This window comes from Bombus bifarius, unplaced genomic scaffold, assembly GCF_011952205.1.
Source record: "Bombus bifarius isolate JDL3187 unplaced genomic scaffold, Bbif_JDL3187 scf7180000007987, whole genome shotgun sequence".
Taxonomy (NCBI): Eukaryota; Metazoa; Arthropoda; class Insecta; order Hymenoptera; family Apidae; genus Bombus; species Bombus bifarius.
Window position 1 is genome coordinate 429,887 of NW_022884369.1, and position 23,186 is coordinate 453,072.

Below are 23,186 nucleotides of genomic sequence, written 5' to 3' on the forward strand. Positions count from 1 at the left end.
ACTAATTTTTGAATTAGTCAAGTTAGAATCTTATATATATACATATAATATAAAAATGCATTGAATGCTTTATGAGACCTGTATATTTAATTTATATTCTAACTTTAATTAAATTATATATTTTGTATATTTAATATTTAAATGTGAGTAATCAATAAATTTTGGTAAATGAAATAAGCTTATACTTGACTCGCTTACAAAAAATACAGCATTTCCGGTTTGGGAGTAACGGCAGCTTCTACGTAGTTAGGTGAGAATAATTTTACTCCAGTTAAGAGTAGATTTTTGGAATCGTTCAACAAGATATTACAAGAAAACCGACATTAAGGTAATAAAAATAAAGTTTAAACAATGTTTGATTGCAGATGGCAGATCAACAAGAAGATATCTACAGATTTTGGACAATCTTGTAACATTTGCCGATGCGTAGCCTATTTTCATCAGAGCGTAGGGCCACATCGTTTTTGTGTATAGGAAATGTTAAATTTCATATACACACCTGTGAACATATATTTTCCATAAAAAGGATTTAATTATTTATCAAATGTGAGTGGCTTTTCTGTCGTTCAAAAAAGCCGAAGTATACATATTTTTTCTACAATTTCTGATCGAGAACGACTGTCTGTTCATTAGTTACTATTATTCATTTATCAAATTACTCCTATATAATTTTACATATATTTCATAGAGGGTATAATAAAAGATAGAAGAGATTAATACGAAGATATTTAAGGCTAAAATAAGGTGAAAAGAAATAATGTATTAGTGATACAAGCTGAGGTTTTCTTGGGATTGCCTGGTTTTTACAATAGAAATTGCATGCAAGCTATCGACTATATTTTGAACATTAACAAGTGATAATTGGATATTATTTAAAGTATTATTAAAAGTGTTAGTGATTGCATAATCCTAAAAAAGAAACAATTTTGGTAAATTTTTAATGTAGCACAAATGGACAATCATGGTGTGCTATAAATAGCAGTTGCTCGGTGATGTCAAGTGAAAGGGGTGGGGTTGCTTCGGATATTGGTCGACGAGAAAGAAAATTCAAAACGCGTGCGTGATTGGTTGGTTGTGTAACCATCTTGGGTGGGACATGCGCGAAGGTATTGCGCAGAAGAAGACTCGCCAGTTGACCATCGAGTGATCGCCGTTGACTAAGAAGCTTATATCTTAGATTAATAGTTTTCCTATTTGTAGCTTCTGTTGCTTAATTTCTGTATTTCAAGTTACCTCTTATTAGGAAATGAATATAAATATTGAAACCATAATTGAAATAGAAAAGATTTGATATAAAAATCCTTTTAATTGGTATTTGCGATTTCGTGATATAGATGATTCCTATAGAAATGAAAAGACAATGAGAGGGTAGAAAAGCAAATTAGAAATATTACATTTTGCGAATAATTATTGGTGGAGATATATTTAGATATAGGTAATAATCTTTGACAAAATAATTTCGTATTCGTAGATAGAAAAATCTGTTAGCTGTATTTTACGTGCGTGAAAAAGATTCAACAATATGGCGGTGTACGTGTATGCTTATCCTTGAAAAAGTACATTACTTGTATCCATGAAAAAACCGAATATCTTTGTGTTTCATTACAGATTTACGTCATGATCCTATGTTTGTACTTCAATATGCGTTAAATCATCAAGAATATCATCAAAATGGTAAGTCAAATTATTTATTGAAATCCAGTTACTTTCCCTTTTCTTCGTAAATTTTTTGAAAGAGGGCGCCATATACGACAAATTACGACAAGATGTAATGGTAGGGGAAAGCGGTAAGATCAATAACCTTCGCTCGTTTGACCTCATATCCTATTTTTGGCTTCGCTAACTTTTAATGATCGTATAATACGAACGCTCATGTAGTTTAATGAGAGTTTTTTAAAACTAATTTAATACGTATTAGTAATACTTATATATTGAGTAGCAGAATGGGCAAAGTAAATGATCTTCGCGTTTTTCTCTTGTGCGCGACGACTCTATGTGATGTTATCTTATTTGATATTTAAATTCTTATTCTATTTATTATTCTAGTTACATTTTTTGTAGCGTACAATTTATTATTATTATAGTGAAGGCAATTATTCATATGCAATGTGATATATGTCTTTAAAAATATTTTTTCAGTAAAGGTTAAATTTGAAGAAACACTAATAATACTTGAACATACAATTATATAAATACCAGTTGATTACAATTTTTTTTTCTTGATATAATAGACTATTACATTTTGTTAAGTCAATCAAAGATGGGCTAATTTCAATTTGATTGATCGAGATTCAATTTTTCTATATTATTATACATAACCTCACAAAAAGTAAAAATTTGTAATATTTTGCATATGCCTTTTCAGCCACGTATAGATCCTCTTTCTTTATTGAAATGTCTTAGTGTCTTATTGGGGCCAACTGGAGGTATTAAAAGTAAAGAAGAAGTTCACCGGTTGGCTAATTTAATGACAAAGTTCTCAAAGAAACTTGTTTCAAAATGCATTTACATACAAATATTAAAAACTACAAATACTGATTTACTTAGCCAGTAAGTACACTTCTTTCATTAAATCATATATAAAGTATTTTTTGTAAAATAAGTAATTAATTATTTATATGTAAAGCAAAATTATGCACATTGCATACTGACGTGCACGAATACTTATAATTTGTATAATCGTGTAAAATATAAAATGTATGCTACAGTAAAAAAATTAGGAACTCAAAACCATTGGACAGTTTTACTAATGAACTGTACTCACTGATGTGAGTCCCATAAGATATCTCTTTAACATAGTTTTAAAGCATAATGAATTTATAACAGAATAGTTAGTAATTTGATCAATTTATTATTTTCTTCTTTATTTAGATTTATGGGGGCTGGAGGATGGAATCTCATTCATATGTGGCTTACAGATGGGATTCTTGCAAAAAATTGGGCTTTAATTCAAGAACTCTTAGAACTTTTGTTGTTATGCCCAGTAGATATAGAAAGATTGAAAAGCAACAATTGCCCTAAATTAATAAAAGGTCTATCAAAAGAAGGTAGTCATCAAGGTGTTAGAGTATTAGCTAGTCGATTGGTTGAGCAGTGGTTAAAAATAGTGAAAGGGGAAGCTGCACCAAATTCTGTGCCAGCACAAATCATGACTATTCCAGCACAAACTACTGGAGTTTTAGGGCAAACTTTGGTACCTCAATCAACACAACAGTATTCCATTCATTGTGGTATCCAACAAGTCTCTGATGGTACGGAAAATGCAACAGTTCAAGTGCAAGATTTGCAATTTATTCCAAATTCCACATCAACTATTGCAGTATCCCACATTCACCAGCAACAACAACAACAACAACAACAGCAGCAACAACAACAATCACAAGACCAGCAACAGGGCCAGGAGAGGACAACTGTGCAACCATTACAATTGCAAGTTGTTAGTAAACCGCAGCAAATGCAAATACAACAACAATTGTCAACCCAGCAATCAAAAAAGCCAGCTTTTGTTGTGGTATCTGCATCTTCACAATCTCCAGTTCCTGTGTATAAAATTACAATTCGTGAAGGCAAACAGATCCTTACAAAAGTGGAGACAGATGCTACAAATATTAATAGTGTTTTAAATACAAATAGTACAAATGTAGAGGTTAATGGAGATGTTGTGGAAGATGCTCTTCCTGTGAAACAAGCTCCCGAGGAAGTAGTATCTGCAGAACTTAGTGGTGGTGTAGTCAGTGGTCAAGATTGTGAAAAGGACATTGCACAATCTGAAAAATTAGATCAAGTTTCAAGTGAAGTGAAACAAACTGTAGTAGATTCCACAGATAGCCCTGATGTGGATGTTAAAAGTAAAGAAAGCAAAGACATTAAAGACCTTAAAGACAATAGTAATAGTGAAAGTAGTAAATCTAGTAATAAAGAAAATCGGGACTCTTCTAAGAAAGATGAGAAAAAGTCTAGTAGTTCAGATAAGAAGAATCACCATAGCTCATCTTCATCCTCCAAAAGTTCTTCTAAACATACCTCAAGTTCCAGTTCACATCGTTCTAGTTCCATATCTTACAAATCTAGTAGTCATCGCTCTAGTTCTAGTAGTAGTAGTTCAAAAAGTTCTAGTTCCAAGGATAAGTCTTCCAAGGACAAGGAAAAACATCACTCATCCAATTCATCCAGTAAACATAGTTCTAGTAAGGGTAAATCTGATAAAGAGCGAGAAAAGGAGAAACAGAAAAAGGATCAGGCAGAAAAGGACAAAGCAACATTAGAAAAGGTTCAAGGGCAGGCACTGAGTTCAAAATTTGGAAAAATACCCAAAAAGAAGTTGGAAGAAGAAAAATCTGGGGATGTAGTTGTAAGGAAGTCATCAACAGACTCTCGAGATAGTTCTAAAGAAAATAAGACTGATTCAAAGAAAGCTGTCGTAATGCCAGAGAAGAAGAATATTTCTATTTCCATTGAAAGTAGAAAAAATTCTCAAGATTCCACAACACGGCCGAAGACTGTGAAAACATTTAACTCTAAATTCAGATCAACAGGTTTGGAAGAAGAAGTAAAACCACCACCACCAAGATCAGCAAAGAAACCACCTGTCATTGACAAAAAGGTCATACCACAGAAATTACCTGCCTTGAAAAGGCCATCCCCACTTAGAGAAGCTATTCCATCAACAGATAAACGAGCAAAGTTATCATTGGATTCACCAACTACACCCCCAAGTGAAGAAAAGAAGGGAGGCATCAAATTAATACCACCTAAACCAAAACGTAAGTATTACACAGTGTCTCAAATATTATATTTAAAAATTTCTTTTTGCACACAAATATGTATATATATATTTTTTTCAACAAATATAATTTTGATTCTTTAGGGAGAAAGGTATACACTGTCTTAAATTTTTATGAAATTCTAATGTTCAAAGACTAGAAAAAAGAAATTGAAGATATTATATGTTAAATATATAATAAACATAAATATATCTCTTTTCTTTAATGAATTTTAACAGTTATCAAATGTATTTTAATAAAAATAATCTAGAATTGAGATGAAATTATATTTGATATTATATTAAGTTTCAGTCTAGGATTATATGTGTTATATGTGATAAATTGGTTCAATTTGCTTTGTTGTATATTATTTTTGTTTTTTAATTTCTCTAATTTTTAAAATATAAAATGATATAAAAAATAATATCAAATATAATAAAATGATCTCAGTTGAAGATTGTAGTATTAATTCTATGATGAATTTTTTGATATAAAGAGCATTGCAAATTAGGAAAAGAAAACTACTAACTTTATTAACTTTAACTGGTCTTTGAACACTAGTTTTTTCTATTGTATGTGCTATTACTAACTTCTTAATATTGAGTTTGCAGGTGGTTGGGTCCAGGAGAAACACGAGCAAATTATATACTTCTATACTTTACGTATTGCGCAAACGTTAACGTTTTACTGAATTGGACAAAATCTGCATAGATTTCTTGTCTATCTCATTAATTTGCAGTTTCTTTCAGGCATATTATATTTTAGTTTATAGTATTTATTAGAACCCTACGCTATTTTCCTAAAAGTTATTAGAATATTATAGAAGGTAAAAGAAAACCTGTATCGATTGACCCACGTGGAAGTGGATCGAGCGGATTTCTCGTGCTTGCCTCTATAATTAACGTCACATTAGAAGAATGAAGAACATTAGGATCGGCTCTTTCAGCATCGATTTATTTCCTATATTAAGAAGATTCAGCAGGTAATCTTCGATAAAGTATTAATTAAATCGTACGGTTGAAATGTTTGATAACTAGTGCCATTTAGTAAAAAATAGAGTCAAATATTTTTTGATAACCAATACATCGAAAGTAATCGTGCAGTTTCTTCTAAAATTTATTCGGATAAAAGAAAAAAGGTGTGTTTTATATCGATATAATTTCCCGGGTGTGTGTTTTACCGTTCTCCGACGAACGATACACCGATAGAAGTCACTATGGATATTACTAATCTACCTAGGTAAGGAAACAAACCAACTCTTGTCTGTCCATACTTCTTCCCTTGTACATGTACACCCTATTAAGCATTTAAATAAATTGATCAGAAATCTGGAAATATTTAACTCTTGGGTTTCTGCTATACATCTTGCTCACTGAATGCTTGATAAAGCAAACACTCATACCGTGAGCCCATCCAGATTTCCATCCTCTCGGTGACTAATCGCACATATCTAAAGTGCAAGTAAAATCAGGACTCTCAAAATGGTATTATACACTGAATTTCTAGACAATAATAATGATAAAGATATAACGCTTAAAAAATTAGTCGTTGCTAATTTTTGATCAATTGTGAGTTCATTCTTACGAAATTATAACATTTAATGCTTATTCGTAGCGAAATCACATTTTTATTTAGTAATTCCTCTTGCACATATTTGTATTGCTTGAATAGTTATATTAAAATTATTATATAATACTTAACATGATAACACCATTTTGAGTGTCACTGCACAAGGGAACAAATTCTTGTAAGCGATATGTTATTTTTCAATTTTGTATCATTGTTTAGTTCACAGTGGATTTACAGAATGATTCGAATACGTTCGTGCGTTCATCAGAGAGAATTGAAATTTGCGGGCGCATAGTCCCAAGATATCCTTATGAAAGTGAGAAAGAATAAAAAAGAGCGCGAGAGAAAGAGAAAAAGAACGCGTGAACGAAAGTGAGAGAGGGAGCGAGAGTAATAGTATGTATGAACGAGTAGATGGAAAAGCGAGAAAAATATGGCACGACGTTTGAAGAAAGTTTGTCAAAAAAAAGAATGCAGAATTTCGTGGAACGAAAGCACTTTCGAAAATGCATGAAATACGACGCTGCATATCGACTCGACGTCTTCGAGCAAGCCGCCCCTTAGGATCAGCGGGCCTCTTCTTACGACAGATAATCGTCTAGTTGCAATGACAACGTCGACATGGCGAAGAAGTCTTCTTCCTTGCCAGTAGTCGCGGATTAACAATCGAGTGAAAAAACATTACTGGAACGAGAAAAAAATATAAAGAAGAAGCCGGGAAAACGAAACGAGAATGATCATGTTGTGCTCGTCATTAATTGAAGGAAATTGTTATTTTCTTAAAGTGTTATTCTCTCGAGCTTACTATATTCTTTTAAATAATATAGGTTTTATTGAGTTAAAAAGTAATTTCGAGATGGTGTATCTTTGTATACCTGAACTTTCCTAAATAAGAATAGTTCGCTTTAGTTTGCAAGAATATCTTTACTCGATCATAAAAGTTTTTCTTCTTAAAAGTTTAAAATAAAACAGAGCACAATTAATTCCTTATCTAGTCATTCATTTGAAAGAAAAAAGCAAAAGTTGTATATGATATTGATGCATTAAAAAATTCAATAATTTAGATGACTTAAATACCATGGAAAAGATAGCATTTGGAAATCATTTGAATAAGACGCGTAAAGGAGGATAGGTGGGAGTTAACGACGGAGTTGCGCAACAGCGCACTTCGTGGTGTGCTCGGCGGAATACCGAGGCTGATGTTTTTGCGATAGTCTTTATGTCGACACTCGTGTATGGGGTCAGATTCTGTCTCTCGTAGTAGTTGCATTACGCTCACATAGTATATTAACCATTCAACGTATTTAGGTCCGCGCCATTCGTGGACAATGTTTGTCATGTGGTATTTACCTCACTTATATTTGAATTTGAAAAAGCGATGGAATGGAAAAATAAAATTTACAGTAGTTATACATTATTTAAACTAATATTATCAAATTAGTTCATCTTCTACCTATCAGAAACGCTCTTTTACTTCGAGAATAATTGTTTTTGTTCGTTCTAAAAGAGATATGCACATTCTTACAATTTATGATATACAAGGTATTACCTTAAAGAAAAAAAGTTGTTTTTTTATTTATAATAATTTTTATGCCTTTCATGAAACATAAGATACAAAGAAAATAATTACACTAATTTTAATGTTTAATTATCTTTTGTTTATAGTTTGCTCAAGTTTAAGTTGTTATTTGTAATTACAATTATACTGTTATAAATATTTTATCTGTGATTGCATATCGTTAATGATTATATATTCACTTTTATATGAAACAAAATATGTAGGAGTCCCTTATGTAAAGAAGATGAAAATTATATAATTAATAATAATAGACTTTAATCTATTTAGGCATTTGCACAAGGAATAGAAAACCATCGCTGTTGATACATTGCGCAAAAGTTTAATAATAATTTTAGTCAATATATTAATGTGTACTATTCGATCGTAAAGATCTTTTTTACAAATGAAACGAAATGTTAACAAAAAAATGCGTCTTGATTGTTACGTATAAGATAATACGTTAAGAGTACTATTACGATTTGAAACATTTTAAAACGAAGTAAACGACTCTTGAGGATAAATCAAAGGTTTATGGAAATAAAATTGAAGCCGTATAATTAAAACCCGCATATTATTCCCCAGTTTACTATTATCACTTTTATCGAATACATTCTAAAAATATTGATATGTTTATCAATGCGACTTATTATCGATTTGATATATCTTATATTTTCTTCCTACATCTATAACGACTTTTGTTGTTATTGTATATTTATTGAATTCGACATTAATTTACTATATATGAACACAGTCTGATAGCAAGCAATTTTTGAACAAAATTCGTATTTTTTACAGCAGTTAGGTATCATCTAATGAATAATTATCAATTTTTACAAAATTCAAGACATATTGTATTAAATGCCAAACGGATGTACAAAGTCTTCGTTTTTTGTGCGTTATTGAAATGCATTTATGAACAAGCTGTATTTGACACAATAATTAATATATTATCTTCCATATAACATTATCAAAAGATACTAAATAAAACGCATCTATTATAACGTAAAAATGAAAAAATTTTAATTTAAATAAAATATCTTGTTCACTTAAAAGATTTTGAATTAGTACTTAATTAATCGTAAAGAAAAAGGTTTTATATCTTAATAGCAAAAAATATAATCTTATATCTATATTATGTAAAAGGCTTCACCTAAATTAACGTTTACTTTTCTAATTCCTTGCACTTTTACAACGTTGAAATACTCGATATTGGTCCTAATATGCACGCATTTAGTCTCAGTTTTAAATTTCATTTGAAATTTCGAATAAATAAAATAATCCAGTGGATCAAATCTAATTGATCATGATCGATTGATAAATTTATTGATCCATCTGTCTTAGAAAACATGTAATGATGTAAATGCTTTTTATAGTTATATTTATAAATGCATAATAAAATTTTATTTCTTTTCTCAACATTAAATGTGAAATTGTCCCATTGTACATATAACATTTTTATAAAAAATACTCTTTACTAATAAATCGCAATGGCTTCTAACATGTTTTTAAAATAAAATATTTCGTATTATTAAAAGGCAATAATTGTATTTTTGTTGCAGATTCATTACGGATGTCTTTCTCATTCCTTCTTCACTTAATATTTGTTAGAACGTTATCTGGTTTCAGCTCTACCAAGGAATAAGTTTAATTTCTGTCTTCGTGCGATATACATTCTTTTTCTTTGCAGGTTGATGCTGACTATATGTGATCAAATTTTGTACAATCGAATAAATCTAATGTTTGCTCTATAGGATTTTATCATGGAAATATTTTTAATCTCTATAAGATCATTATCATTAATTCGAGCTGGTGAGGAGCAACATTATAAATGTTTTCTTTCCGCGGCGTAGTTCCTAGGGTTACTTAACAAAATATTTTATTATAATTTTTAGTCTAATTCGGAGTTATGATTTTTGTAAATCAGTCATTTAACGCAAATGTTTTATTGCATGTAATTATTAAGACAGTGTTAAATCTTTCTCCCAATTCAAAGTAATATGTTTTGATTCATATTCTTGCATTTTATTTTATCTATAAATGTTTGTTATTTTTCTTATTTATAGCAATGGTTTTACAAGAAAGCGATATGTTTATGGATGCTTTAACGGCGTCGACGAAGAGTAAAGAACCAAGGAAGAGAAAGCGAAGAACATCTATCACGAAGGACGGTCCCACAGAAGCTAAGAAACAAGAAACTGCCAGTAATGATAATCGTGATGTTACACCTCCACCGACCTCACCACCAAGTGCCGATGAAAAATCACCCGTAGTTGTCAAGCCTAACTTTAAGGTATACATAATTACGAAATTTCATCGCCGATAGAAATTAATACATTCTTTGTTTATTTATACATTTATTACACATAAAAATATTTATTTTATAGTTTTATCAAGATACGTTAGAAACAGATGAAGATAAAGAGCAAAAGGAGAGGGAAAATTCAGATGAAGATGTGAAGAAAGATAAAGAAGAAATTCTGGACGATCAGAAAGAAAACAGAATATTCAAATCGGATGTTGACGATGACGCTAGAAGTAGCAGTAAGTACTTTACTCTTATTTACCGATATCTGTTTATAATTATATATAAATATATTACTTAAAAAAAAGAACATTGGAAAATATTCTGTTGCTTTTTAGCGCCAACACCGGACGATGACGTAGAAGAGAAAACATCCGATTCCCCGGAAGACACATCTTCCCTATCTGAATCGATGAAAAAGGAAAATATCGGTTCTTATCCAGAAATACGATACGTTGATGGTCTGAGAAGCGTTTTATTGCTTCAAAAACGCAAAGGACCGAAGAAAACATTAAAATGGAAAACAGATCTAGAATCGGTGCGTTATTTCGAGTTGGATGAAACAGAAAGGGTAAACGTTACAAAAACGTTTACCGATATGAAACAAATGGAAAAACAAAATGAAAGAGAAGCATTCCAAATGGCCAGAAAATTGAGTAAGTAGCAAAAATATAACTTTTTGTTGCTAACAATAATATCCTTATTATTTTAAACATCAAAGAACTATTTTAACAATTTAATAAATGATTGATATAAACTAATCTTGCAGGTAATGAAGACTTAATGGAAGAAAGAACAAGATGGAAGCCCTTGATTCCAATTGATTTACCACCACCTTTAGTAGAGCCCGGGAAAGACAGTAGAGAAAAAGATATTCAATATGCCAGAGAGAAAGGAATTTTACAAGCACTATACTTCAACCGAAGCATGTATGTGTATATTTTAATCGATTGTTTTCTTATTATAATAAAGTTTATTTATCAAAATAGAGTTTCATTTATTAAAATAGAATTTAGTACTGCATGTTAAAATACACGATTATTAATAATTTACATATTCGTGCAAAAATGATACGCATGCTATATTAAAAGCATAGGGACATCGAACCATTGAACAGTTTAACATATAAACTGTACTCACTGATACGAGTTCTATAAAATATATTTGTTTAAAAAATATTTTGTTATAATTCAATTGCTAGAAAAGCATTTTATTTTATGTATATATATATTAATTTTAGGATTCCAGACTCTGCGGCAGAACCCGATGAAGAACGGCATCATGTATATAGTGAGCCTAAAATCATTCCTTTGGATGATCTTACGGGAAATAAGGAAAGCGAGAAAGATTTCACGTCCCTGCCTTGGCCAGAACCAAAACCTCAGTTGCAACCACAAACACCAGCAGTTTCAAATTTCCATTATCCTACATTTCCACATAATCAACAGCCGGTAATGGCACCTATGGGTCCTCAAACTTCAATGGGTCCAATGCCACAAATGTCTCAACAAATGATGGGACCTTCTCATATGGGTCCAATGGGTCCGGAAATAGGAGGTCCATTGACTGCTGGAGGAGGAGGCGGCTGGAGAACTGGAGATGGAAAAGTTGTTGTACCTGATGGAATGGGAATGAATCCAATGGGAAATATGCCAAATGCATTTCCACCAGGTATGGAAGGTGGTCCAATGGTACCACCTGGAATGATGGGGCCACCACCTATGTATAATCAACAACAAGAAGGTTATGGTATGATGGGTCCAGAAGATATGGGATTCAATAATATGAATCCAAACAACTTCCAAGGCCCTCCTGGTCCTTTATACGGCCCTGGACCTAACTTTCAAGGTCCTAGAGGCGCTGGTCCAATACATGGTAGAGGTAGAGGCGTTCCTGGACCTGGCTGGTATAGAGGTGGTGGGGGGCCGCCAGGAAGAGGCGGTTGGAGGGGCGGTGGTGGTGGATGGAGGGGAAACGGGAAACAACCACCCGTATGCAGACAATTTTCAAAAAACGGTTATTGTCGTGTCGGTGACAAATGCCAATATCTACATCCCGGAGTGAACTGTCCACCATTTTGAAAGAAATTAACATAATTATTTATTTGAAATTTCTGCAGTAGCACGATATAAATGTTCATTCTATTTGAAATGAATCAATGGAACTGAACGATCCTGAAATTTTTAAGTCGTATTAGATACCGGTTCACATTAGTTATAAGGATGAATAATAATGTGCAATTTTTTATTAACGATACAAAGAATTAAGCACATAATATTTATACAGTTATATTTTCACAAGATTTAAATGATATTCGGTAATTTTCAATTTATTTGCATCACATTATGCTAAAGATAAATATTATAGAAAGAATACGTGATAAATTTATTTTTCGTAAATTATTCCCGCAGAATTTCAAGTATGAAAACAGTCATTTTAAATTTAAAATGACAATAAAAAAGAGAACAATAGGATCATCAGCTGCTGGACAGCAAGAGGTTCCTATACATCAATTTTTATTATGATTTTGAATAGGAGTTTTTAAAAATCTCTGAAAATATGTCAGAACTATTTTTATTGGTCTATTTTCAGAATATAATGAAAATTGGGACACGTTATGTAAAATGAACTCTCGATTATGTCTTCCCTTTACGTTCACGGTTTACAGATAGCCACTGCCGAAAGAATGATTGGTATAATCAAAGAAATGGGATTTTGCAAGTTTTAATCTTATTGGCATGACAAATAGTGATTTCAAAGTATGACGCTAGTAAGCAGGAAGTGCAGATTCCAATTTGAGAAGCATTTGTCTTTCACGATTGCCAGTTGGATGTTTAATCGCTTTCTACTAATGAATATATGTAATTAAACTGCTGTTAAAACGAATTAAACGTAATATACCATGGAACATTATAACACCAAAAGTTCAAATAACGGTTTAAATAACTTTTTATTAAATGAAGATATCTTACATTTAATCGTATATGTAGATTGATTGTAAATATCATAATTGTATCATTTTGTATAAAGTGTCGCTAGTTCTAATAACAAGAGACTGTTTTAGGCTTAAATGGTATGTAATAATATTAAAAAACAACAACTTTTAGTAAAAATGTGTATGTATGATTTAAAGTAGTTAAATTCAAAGAGATCTAATATTCATGGAGTACATTTTCACTTATAAATTCGGTCATGTGCTCCATGAAATAGATCACTGATATACTATTGTTGTATTAAATATTTTTTATGAATTAAAGGTAGTGGTTATTTTTTTGTATATGATTGATCATTATGTTTGTATATAACATTGTTGTATAAGAGCTGCTTGATGGAATACATGAGTCATACCTATTTTCTAAAATATGCTGCATTATTAAATTGAAAGACTTCCTTTATAACATTTTTTCTCCATTTATTTTTAAATATTTCTAATTTACCTTTTTACTGTAACATCAAAACATCGTTTTTGTGTTTATAATTGTCTATTTCGTTAATTTTGTCTGAAACGTTAATAATTTTATAATGTTCATTGATATAATGTATCATATAAAGTTTAATTAAAAAAGAAGCATCAGTATTGAATATATATTCATTATATATGTAATTAAATATACTTAACAAATATAACATATACATTAGGTTTATATTTATCATATATTGGTCATTCATAAACATTTAAATATTTACCAAGTATGGTATCAAAATTTAAATAATAATTACACAATGAATCATAAAATACATGAATTTACAATATAATATTGATTTAAGTTCATTTAAATTGTTGAGGTGGTGGACCAAAAATACTTCCACTCTGTTTACTTGCAGTTCTAGAGGGTGCAAATCCAAGCATTTTTTGAATATTCTGCAACCAACAGTACTTCTTGTAAATAAAGTTAATAATAACAAAATCATATCAAATATGAAATGTATGAATTTACCTGTCTAATACTCATGGTGCACAGTATATATAAAAAAATAAATGAACATTCTGTATAGTCATCTCCTGGAAGGTTTCTATGTGATAAACCTTGTATCCAACTAATGGGTACAAAAGGCAACCTTGCCACAACTCTGCCATCAAAAATGCTGTTAAACATACTTAGGAGAGCTGTGAATGCAAATCCAATTGCAAACATTGATTTCATTTTTACAAGAGACAAATCCCTGTTATTGTTTTTTAATCTTTCTTCTTCCCGTTCAATCTTTTTTTTTTGTTGTTTATCTAATGAATCTCCATGTGCTTCTTTTCTTTTTTCCACTAAAATGAATTTAATTTAAAGATAAAGATTTAATTTATTAAAATTATGAGCAGTTTTCTTCATGCATGTTTAAATAATCAATGTTCCTTCATATATAATCATGATTAAAAACTTACGTTTTTTACTTTGTTTTTCTACTTCAGCTTTTAATTTTTGGTATTTTTCTGTTCTATAAACCATCAACCATGTTAAACCTACCAATAATATCAAAATTAACCGAGGATGTATAATATAGAAATAAATATAACCTTAAACTTAAAACAATACCTTAAAAAAATAGCATTACCTTCTCCTAATAAAGCTGTACAAATACTAATAAATACGATTAAAATAGTATCAGCCCACATGATAAAAGAAAGAATTCGTGAAATACTGTTTAAACGTTTAAGCTATTCGAACATATAATGTGTACATTGAAAACACCATGCCTATTCTCAAACTTGAACAGTTGTGAATGGGGGAGAAACTAATCTTCATTATCTTTTACTATACGTGCATTTGTGTTTGCTATGAAAATTTGAAGAGAAATATTTGTTATTGGTATAAAAATAATTTATATAAGCTTAAAGATTACGAACATTTTTTTGTTATAAAACTTTTATTTTATAATAAATATTTTTTGCATTACTTGAACTTTATTTGTAACTAATAAAATTATATTGGTAAACAATATTTTAACATATAACTGAAAAGATACAATATATACATATGACGTAATAAAATCACAAATGTTTTTTTTATATAAAATGGCTTTTAATACATACAAAGTCTTAAATATATTGAGAAATATTTTGATAAGTTAACTTAAAATACTGCTATCTATTCTCGGAAATTATTTTGTATATAGAAATAAACGTAGTATTTTTGCGACTAATATTACATAACAAATATGCATCACAATACTTTTGGTTATGTAACTAGTAAAAACATCCACATATTTTTACTGAACACATGCGGATAAATTTATATAGATAAAAGAAAATTTGTAACTTAGTATACTATTATTAATTTTTATAAAGATTAAATTTATAATATTCTTATCAATCTTGAAAATCTTCCACCTTTTTTTCTATATGATCGGCATCGTCATCTTCGAGGCATTTTCTAATTTCGTAACCCAAAGCAGCACCCAATGGTGGTGGAACTGCGTTACCAATTTGACGATGTTTATCAAGTATATTTCCGTAAAAGCGAAAAGAGTCCGGGAAACCTTGTGATCTAGCACACTCTCTTACACTGACAACTCTGGTTTGTTCCGGATGTAGGACACGGCCCTATGCATAAACGATAGAATTAAATATTTATGAATAAAATTTTAAAAGTGACATAATACGTACCTGTTTGCCCATAGGTTCAGGATTAGTGATGGTAGTACCGAAAAATCCATCCCATTCTAATCTACCGTATAAGCCTGCCCAATGATTATGACGTCTTCCAGTATGAGGTAAACACCACGGGATCAAAGTATTATACTGTCTAGCCATTGGATCACACATCTTGCCCGCGCAACAACTACATACGCCACGATGTGCTCCAGTAGAACTCTTACCTGCTTTCTTATCATGATACAGATATTCTCTGCAATATATAACAAAGAAAGAATAAGTTATTTATTCTTTAAATTAATCATTCTGTTCTAATATCTAAAAAATTATAAATAAAAGTTATTTACAGTTTTTTTGAGTATGTTCCATCACTTAAACGCACTGCAATATTTGGCAAATCTCGCCAATCAGATCCACTCGCAGTCGGAATATGTGCTATGCGCGCTTCAACTAGTGGAGCCATATCTTTGCAAATATGGTCTCTCAATATTGCATCTGGTTCTTTAGGTCTTACCTGTAAACAAACATAAGGAAAATTATATAAGAAAAGTTATGTTAATATTAATAATGCTATATTAGCAGTTACTGTTATTTTGTTTACTTTTCTTTGAAAGTGGGATATTGGCTCATCGCTATAAGCCATTTCTTCCGTATTCCACCCATTCCGGATATTAGGTAAATCAGACATTGCATCACGAACACTAATCGTTCTATATGGTGCTGACTCTATCCAATCACAATTTGATGAATACTATTAAAAAAGACATAAAATATGTTATCGAACTTATGCAAATGTATTAATAAATACATTAGGTAGACGATTTAATTAATTAAATTTATATAGACATTAATACTAATTTGTCTACCTAGTGTAAAAAAGTAATTAATTTAATTAATTAAATTTATGTAGACATTAATACTAATTTAATTACTTTTTTATTATCAACAATGACGCTTAGTTGGCAAGCCCGTTTGCTAAATACATGGGTTGGTTCAGGGTATTTTGGAAGTACTTCTCCAGGTGCAGCAGCTAATATTATTAATCTAGAAACAAATGAATAAAGAATATATATGCCAAAACAATTAATCGATATAATTTAAATGTTATATACCTCCTTCTTGTTTGCGGAATACCGTAGTTTCCAGCTTGCAGAATACCAAATGTACATTGGTAACCCATTCGTACAAGGCACCTTAACGTTAATTTGAGTACCATACTTCTTTTAAAAGATACAAAGTTTCTAACATTTTCCATAATAAAGAATTTTGGTCTATAGTAATCGCAATAAGACAAACATGATGCAACTAAAGAATTTTTAAATAACGAATATTGCCGTGAATTAAAACGATTCATGCCACTAAAACCTTGGCAAGGTGGACCACCACATAATAATTCTACTTCCCCTTTCTGAGGTAAACGTTGTCCATTATTATCGCAAAGGTCGCCCTACAAAAGATAGAAATATATTTTATATTATATATATCGTATTTTTTTATAATTTTGCATTGTTAGTTAAACTTACTTTCATAACTTTCGATAAAAGTACATTGCAATCTTCACAAAATACTGTTGTATTAGGATTATTGAGTCGATATGCACATGCAGCTGGTTCGTCTCTTTCAATTGCCCATTGGTTATCAACAATACCAGCTTGTCGTAATCCTTCAGATAATCCTACAACACAATTTCAATTTTAGGAAATTTTCAACACCTCATGTAATTAAATTTTAAGGGTTATACTAACCACCACAGCCAGCAAAAACATCTAACGTTTTTAACTTTCTTATCACCTTACAATAACCTATAGGTTTATCAACTATTTTCTTATTACTATTCTCTACTTTTTTACTTTTGCACTTTGCTTTTCCTTTCCCTTTCCCAATCACAGATTTTCCAATATTCATAGCATAGTATGGTGGATCAACAAACGTCTTTTCTAAGGCGTTATATGCTTGAGAAAAATAAAAACGATTTGGACCAGCAGCAGTCCATTCTTCTACAGACTGATCTAAATTTTCTGAATACGCCAGATAACATTTTCCGGCTACATCCGAAAATTTAACATCACAAACTGAAATTTTTTAGTTAAAAGATATGTTAATTGACTTATATTAATTTATATAATTTCTGAATTTTTTAAGTAATATTTTACCTTCTTCACTCCAATATACCGTATTGAGATCAACTTGTTGCATTAATGTGAGTCCTTTATGTGTGTTTTCTGGTCGATACAACTTATTTATTTTAATCCATATATCAGATGATGCAACTAACTTATTGTTAGTGGTTGCATAGATTGAATTTATGTATCCAATATGAAATGGTTCTGGTGTATCATAATTAGATCCTTTCACATGGTCTGATGATTTGCGATAATATTCGGGATACATATCTTCATCTACTTTCCCTTTCTTTATTTTGGAAGAAATATGATACGTCGATGTAAATTTATACTTTATAGCCCCTGGCATTAAAAATACAGTAGAACCAACTCTAAATTCTTCACCCTTATATTTTGCCATACTGTATGTCACTTCCTTGCTGCTCTTCTCTTCTTCCCTATTAAAGACTTTTGGTGTGTAATAACATTGCAATGTAGTAAAACGTACACAGGCAGGACAAAAACGATGACTGATTTCTTTCCGTGGGCATTCAGGATCTGAAGCACAATCTTCAAAACGAGCTGTTTCTGGAGTATATTTTTTTTGATAAAAGAATGTCTTCCCATCTTTATTTTGTATTTCATCTTCTGGCAATACATTTCCTGAAATATAATCAACTAATGTCTAAAATTTATCATTATATATTCCTTGAGAGTAGATAATATAAATACCTAGTTCATTCCAATTTTTTGGGCAAGTTTTATAAATGACAGTAGCTTTGGATTTAACTGAAGTGAATGGAACATTGTCACATTCATCAAGTAAAAACAATTCTAAAGGATCTGATGTTTCACCAAGCACGGTGTCACTACCTCTTCTGAACCAGTTAGCATGACATAGTTTTGCACCATTTTTATCTTCCCACATATAAATGACTTTAGCTATTTGTAATGGTACAGTAGGATCGTTTGATTCAATTAAAACACAATCATTTCCTTTTATTTCTTCATCAACAACTATGACAGAGTTATAAAATGTTCTTCGTCCATCGTCTATGATTGGCTCTCCCACCCATGTAATTTCTTTCTCTACGTGTTTAAATTCTTTCAAAATCATTTTTTGAGTAATCTTTACATTTTCTACTAATGTATCATTAAAATCGTCATCTTCTTGGTCTGAATCATCTGCTTCCTACAATTAATTAATAAGTATTTAATACATATATTTTACAAAAGAAAATGTTCTATATTAATGCCATTATTAAAATATTATTAAAATATCTTACCTGTATAGCCATATTTGGACATCTTCTTCTGTTGCAAGCTTGCTTACTTCTTCCAGATCCACCAAATTTAATCATATCTTTGCAAGCTGTACAAATTCCACAATCTGGCTGCTGGCAAGTTTCACATACCCCACACCTATGTCTTTTAGGTCCCTATAACAATATATTATACATAGTATATATACATATAACATTATTTATTATAAGAATCTTGATTACATACCGATACTTCTTTGTCATTATTTGTAGCTATTTGATCAGAGAAAAATGTTTCAAACATATTATTGACTAATTTTGTAGTCGTAGCTTTCGTCCAAGTGACTTTTTTATTTTTTGGATCTCTAGATTGCGTTCTGCGTAGCGCAATCCTCTTATTTAATGTTACACCAGCAAGAGTTACTAACGCACGCATACACGGGCTTGTAATTAATAAAGGATCTTCTGGTCTTGCTGATGCATCAAAAGAAATAACTTGATCACAAATGAATTGTGCATACCGTAACAAAGAATCTTCTGTAAATCTAGCCAATCCTTTTGGTGGAACTATCGTCTAAAAAATATGTTTTGATAAAAGTTAATACATCAAAATGTGAAATATCTTATGTTAAAAAAAGTGAAAAAATTTTTACCTGCAGTTTATTCAATAAATCTTCATATGTAGGGTTTATTTCGTCTAATAAAAACTCTATAACTATTTTGCTCATGTAAATTTTTTCTTTTACAGAATCCATAAATGGTGCATATGCTTCAGCAGGTTCCATCAGTATATATTCTGCAAATGCTGTGGTGAATCCCACAAGTGCCAATTCTCCACCATCAAATCCTGACACCCACCATTCATTTATTGGTCCCATGTCTTTTGTAGGCACACCTCCTTCTGGACACGAGTTTTCTTCATAAATAGGTTTCATATAACCAGAAAAATAAAGCACCTCATTCTTTTCAATTAGACCAGTATCAAAAGAACATAAATGACCATTCTTATCATATACACTATAAAAAGAAAAAAGAAGACAACATACATAAAATGAAATTTAATTAAGAGAAAATAGATTTATATAATTTTTCTATTATAAGAAATGCCTACCAGAAGTGAGTCAATTTATTTTGTGGCCTTTCGTCACTTTCATGAACCATAGCTTCTTCTCCTGTGAATAAAGATAATCTAGGATCTGTTAATGCAATCATTTCTTCTACTGCACCATTAGGATGCCCTGGATATATTTTTATATCCATGCTTGTTAACTTTTGACAACAATAATCACATTTTTGATATACATTGACAGGTTTCTGGGGCAATATTTTGGATTCTTCTATATTCGTTGTATCGTTATTCTCAGTTTTAATTTTCTTTAGGATGTTCTCAGCTTCATCACTTGAATCTGATTGTTTTTGCTTTACTACTAAATCAGTGTTACTATCACATATTATTTCTTCTTTTTCTATTAACATAGGAGATTTTGCTTCGAACTCTTCATTTTCATTACTTTTTCTTTTAACACATTTTTTTGACTGGGACCTTTGTTGTGGTGATGGATGTTTAATCACATCTGCATTAATTTTATTCAAATCAGATGTGGGATCTATACTAATATACTTCCCACTACGTAGTTTTTTCCTATCGTTACCATTTTCTTGAAGTATCATAGCGTCAGTCACTGATGAATATAAATTAAATTTAACCCTTATGGTTTAAACTACAAACAATGTATTTTTGTAAATTATTTTTATTTCTTACCTGTGCCCTTATTTTCTTCGATAACTCGACTATTTAAGGGTATTTCTCCCCCATCATTTTCATCCTGTATTTGTTTCTCTACCTCGTAACTTTCTGCCTTTGGTATAATAGCGGATATCATATTGTATAAAATCGATTATTTTTATCGAATTTTTCTACAGAAGTTATTACTCTTAAAAAAAATACGAACTTCTTATATTTATGTCCAAATAAATGCGCTAGGAATGTATTTGTACCTTAAAAAATAATTACAAATGAACACGTTTTCTCGTTCTTTCAATGTATAGCGTACTACAAAATTCAGCTGAGTAGCATACATATAACTATAAGTTAGGACACAACGCTGACGGTTGTACCGCCAAAATCTTTTAAGCCTAGTTCACATGAGAATACCATGTTTGATGCCATATCGATATGTATATACATAGAAACGCTTTATTTTCATTTGTTTTATGTATTTATTATTTATTATTATTAAATTTAAACTTTATTTTATTACATTTTATTTTTATTAAATATAAATCTTATGTTTCATTATATTCATTAATATGTTTTAATATTCATACTTTATATTTAGTTCAAATAAATTATCCTTTACTTATTTAAAAGCCGTATTATATTTTGAAACATGATTTATTAATTATATAATTCAATATATTTATTTTATATGTAAAAATAGCAAACATACTCAAATTTTAGAAATAATTATATTTACTAAAAAATATAAATGTTATTTATAAAAGCATCATGACTCACAGATGATGTAATCGATGTAAAATTGCAATTTCTGTCTGTAAATATAAATATAACCTATAAAACTACATTAGATCTTGGAGTTCTGAATTTGTACGAAGTGACGAATACACAGTCAAAATTTTAAATTAAATAAACATAAGAAAGGTAATAATAATAATAGATATATAGAATTGCGTGACATAGAAAATTTTTAAATACATATTGAAAACTAATATTTCCGTTGCATAAACAGAACAAAAAAATTTGCGTATTATTATATTGTAAGCTATTTATAGACATCAAGCAATGAAGAATTTTAGATAAACCAAATTTACTTTTATTTTCAAAATTATGATAATATTTTTGGTTAATATTTTTTAATATTGACATTTTTGTATATCTTAAAACTGTTTAATTATTTTACAGCTATATACTATTGTTGTTATCAAATTTACATAAACAAAAGGAGATGCTATGGAAGAAAAAAACCTAACTGATGAACAAAAAAAATTTTTAGAAGAATGTGAAGAGAAATTTAAAGATCGATACACTGAGAAAGATACAGAATTTATGAAAATTAAAAATATGGAATTAAAAAAGCCACCCATTGCTGACCCCTGGTATCCTAGAAATAAGAGATATAACAATGATAGAGATGAATATCGACATTGTGGTAGACATTATTCTAATCATCGCTATAAACCTCATCACAGATCATGATTATTGAAGTTATAAATAAATTCCTACAAATATCTGTTCTATAAATTTCTACAATTGACTGTAATCATTTATTGGATAATAAAATATTTAAACACATAGATATAGGTTTAATAATATAAATAATATAAGTTTGTACATAATTTCTTCATAAAAACATTAGTACTTTTTTTTTTACATTGTAATATAATTTTTATTAATTATTGTACAATTTAATTTTTAGGGGAAACTAATTTGATGCATGTTGCTTAAAATAATCCAAAATAAAATTAGGTAGTTTATAGTTGAACCAAATGAACATCTTATTACAATTACATATACTGTGCACTTTTATATTAAATTTTACTTTTTAATTTAAATGCTGTCTTTAATGGAGTGAAATTAAATTTGACATCATATTATCATGATGACCTGATTTCAATGAATACTGAAATAAAAGAAAAATAGAAATTAACTATTTCTTTTTAAAAAATAACCTATTTGAGATATAATCTAAAAAGTTATTTGTCATAAAAGTCACGAGATAGATGTCAAATTGTTAGAAACTTCTCATGATGTATAATCTAATTCAATAAATAATTTTAATTATCCAATCATCAATTTTTCTATTGTAAAATGATAAAGCATCTAACGTAGATACTTATAACGCAGGACTAATGCAATAAGACTACAAAATACATATTTGCATAACACGTACATACAAATATAGGTACATATTTACAAGATGAAGATGAAATATTATACAGCAAAGAATGTAGCACTTATGTAGCAATATAAATTTATATATATATACTACATGTTCATATATGTATACATGTATTAAATGAGACAA

General features: G+C 30.0%; 4 protein-coding genes across 10 annotated transcripts; 2 read left to right on the forward strand and 2 right to left on the reverse strand.

Moving 5' to 3' along the window:
* The first annotated feature begins 139 nt into the window (after nt 1-139).
* On the forward strand, nt 140-13,553 carry LOC117205246 (J domain-containing protein DDB_G0295729). 5 transcript variants are annotated; one of them, XM_033443453.1, is made up of 10 exons: nt 140-250; nt 366-1,530; nt 1,609-1,674; nt 2,366-2,550; nt 2,872-4,763; nt 9,954-10,180; nt 10,275-10,431; nt 10,531-10,848; nt 10,962-11,121; nt 11,433-13,553. In XM_033443453.1, exons 3-10 carry the CDS (start codon nt 1,672-1,674, stop codon nt 12,271-12,273), a joined length of 3,783 nt encoding a protein of 1,260 aa, XP_033299344.1. In that variant the 5' UTR covers nt 140-250; nt 366-1,530; nt 1,609-1,671; the 3' UTR covers nt 12,274-13,553. The 5 variants fall into 5 exon arrangements, with proteins under 5 accessions (XP_033299344.1, XP_033299341.1, XP_033299343.1 ...); XM_033443450.1 differs by having other exon boundaries at nt 366-1,435; XM_033443452.1 differs by having other exon boundaries at nt 366-546.
* Nucleotides 13,554-13,765: 212 nt separating this feature from the next.
* LOC117205251 (calcium load-activated calcium channel) lies at nt 13,766-14,920 on the reverse strand. Of its 3 annotated transcripts, XM_033443469.1 has the most exons (5): nt 14,738-14,920; nt 14,568-14,645; nt 14,292-14,450; nt 14,131-14,195; nt 13,773-14,054 (listed from the first exon to the last, which is right to left on the reverse strand). In XM_033443469.1, exons 1-5 carry the CDS (start codon nt 14,796-14,798, stop codon nt 13,962-13,964), a joined length of 456 nt encoding a protein of 151 aa, XP_033299360.1. In that variant the 5' UTR covers nt 14,799-14,920; the 3' UTR covers nt 13,773-13,961. The 3 variants fall into 3 exon arrangements, with proteins under 3 accessions (XP_033299358.1, XP_033299359.1, XP_033299360.1); XM_033443467.1 differs by having other exon boundaries at nt 13,766-14,054; nt 14,131-14,450; nt 14,738-14,916; XM_033443468.1 differs by having other exon boundaries at nt 13,766-14,054; nt 14,131-14,450; nt 14,719-14,915.
* Nucleotides 14,921-15,361: 441 nt separating this feature from the next.
* Nucleotides 15,362-21,248, reverse strand: LOC117205245 (DNA (cytosine-5)-methyltransferase PliMCI-like). The gene is made up of 15 exons (XM_033443448.1): nt 20,903-21,248; nt 20,252-20,822; nt 19,794-20,157; nt 19,388-19,714; nt 19,165-19,317; nt 18,611-19,070; nt 17,930-18,541; nt 17,522-17,848; nt 17,300-17,451; nt 16,889-17,223; nt 16,709-16,820; nt 16,378-16,527; nt 16,124-16,290; nt 15,789-16,029; nt 15,362-15,725 (listed from the first exon to the last, which is right to left on the reverse strand). The coding sequence occupies exons 1-15, from the start codon at nt 21,021-21,023 to the stop codon at nt 15,492-15,494; spliced, it is 4,326 nt and encodes a 1,441-aa protein (XP_033299339.1). The 5' UTR covers nt 21,024-21,248; the 3' UTR covers nt 15,362-15,491.
* Nucleotides 21,249-22,063: 815 nt separating this feature from the next.
* Nucleotides 22,064-22,455, forward strand: LOC117205252. Its single transcript, XM_033443470.1, has one exon. The coding sequence runs from the start codon at nt 22,112-22,114 to the stop codon at nt 22,355-22,357; it is 246 nt and encodes an 81-aa protein (XP_033299361.1). The 5' UTR covers nt 22,064-22,111; the 3' UTR covers nt 22,358-22,455.
* The last annotated feature ends 731 nt before the right edge of the window (nt 22,456-23,186 follow it).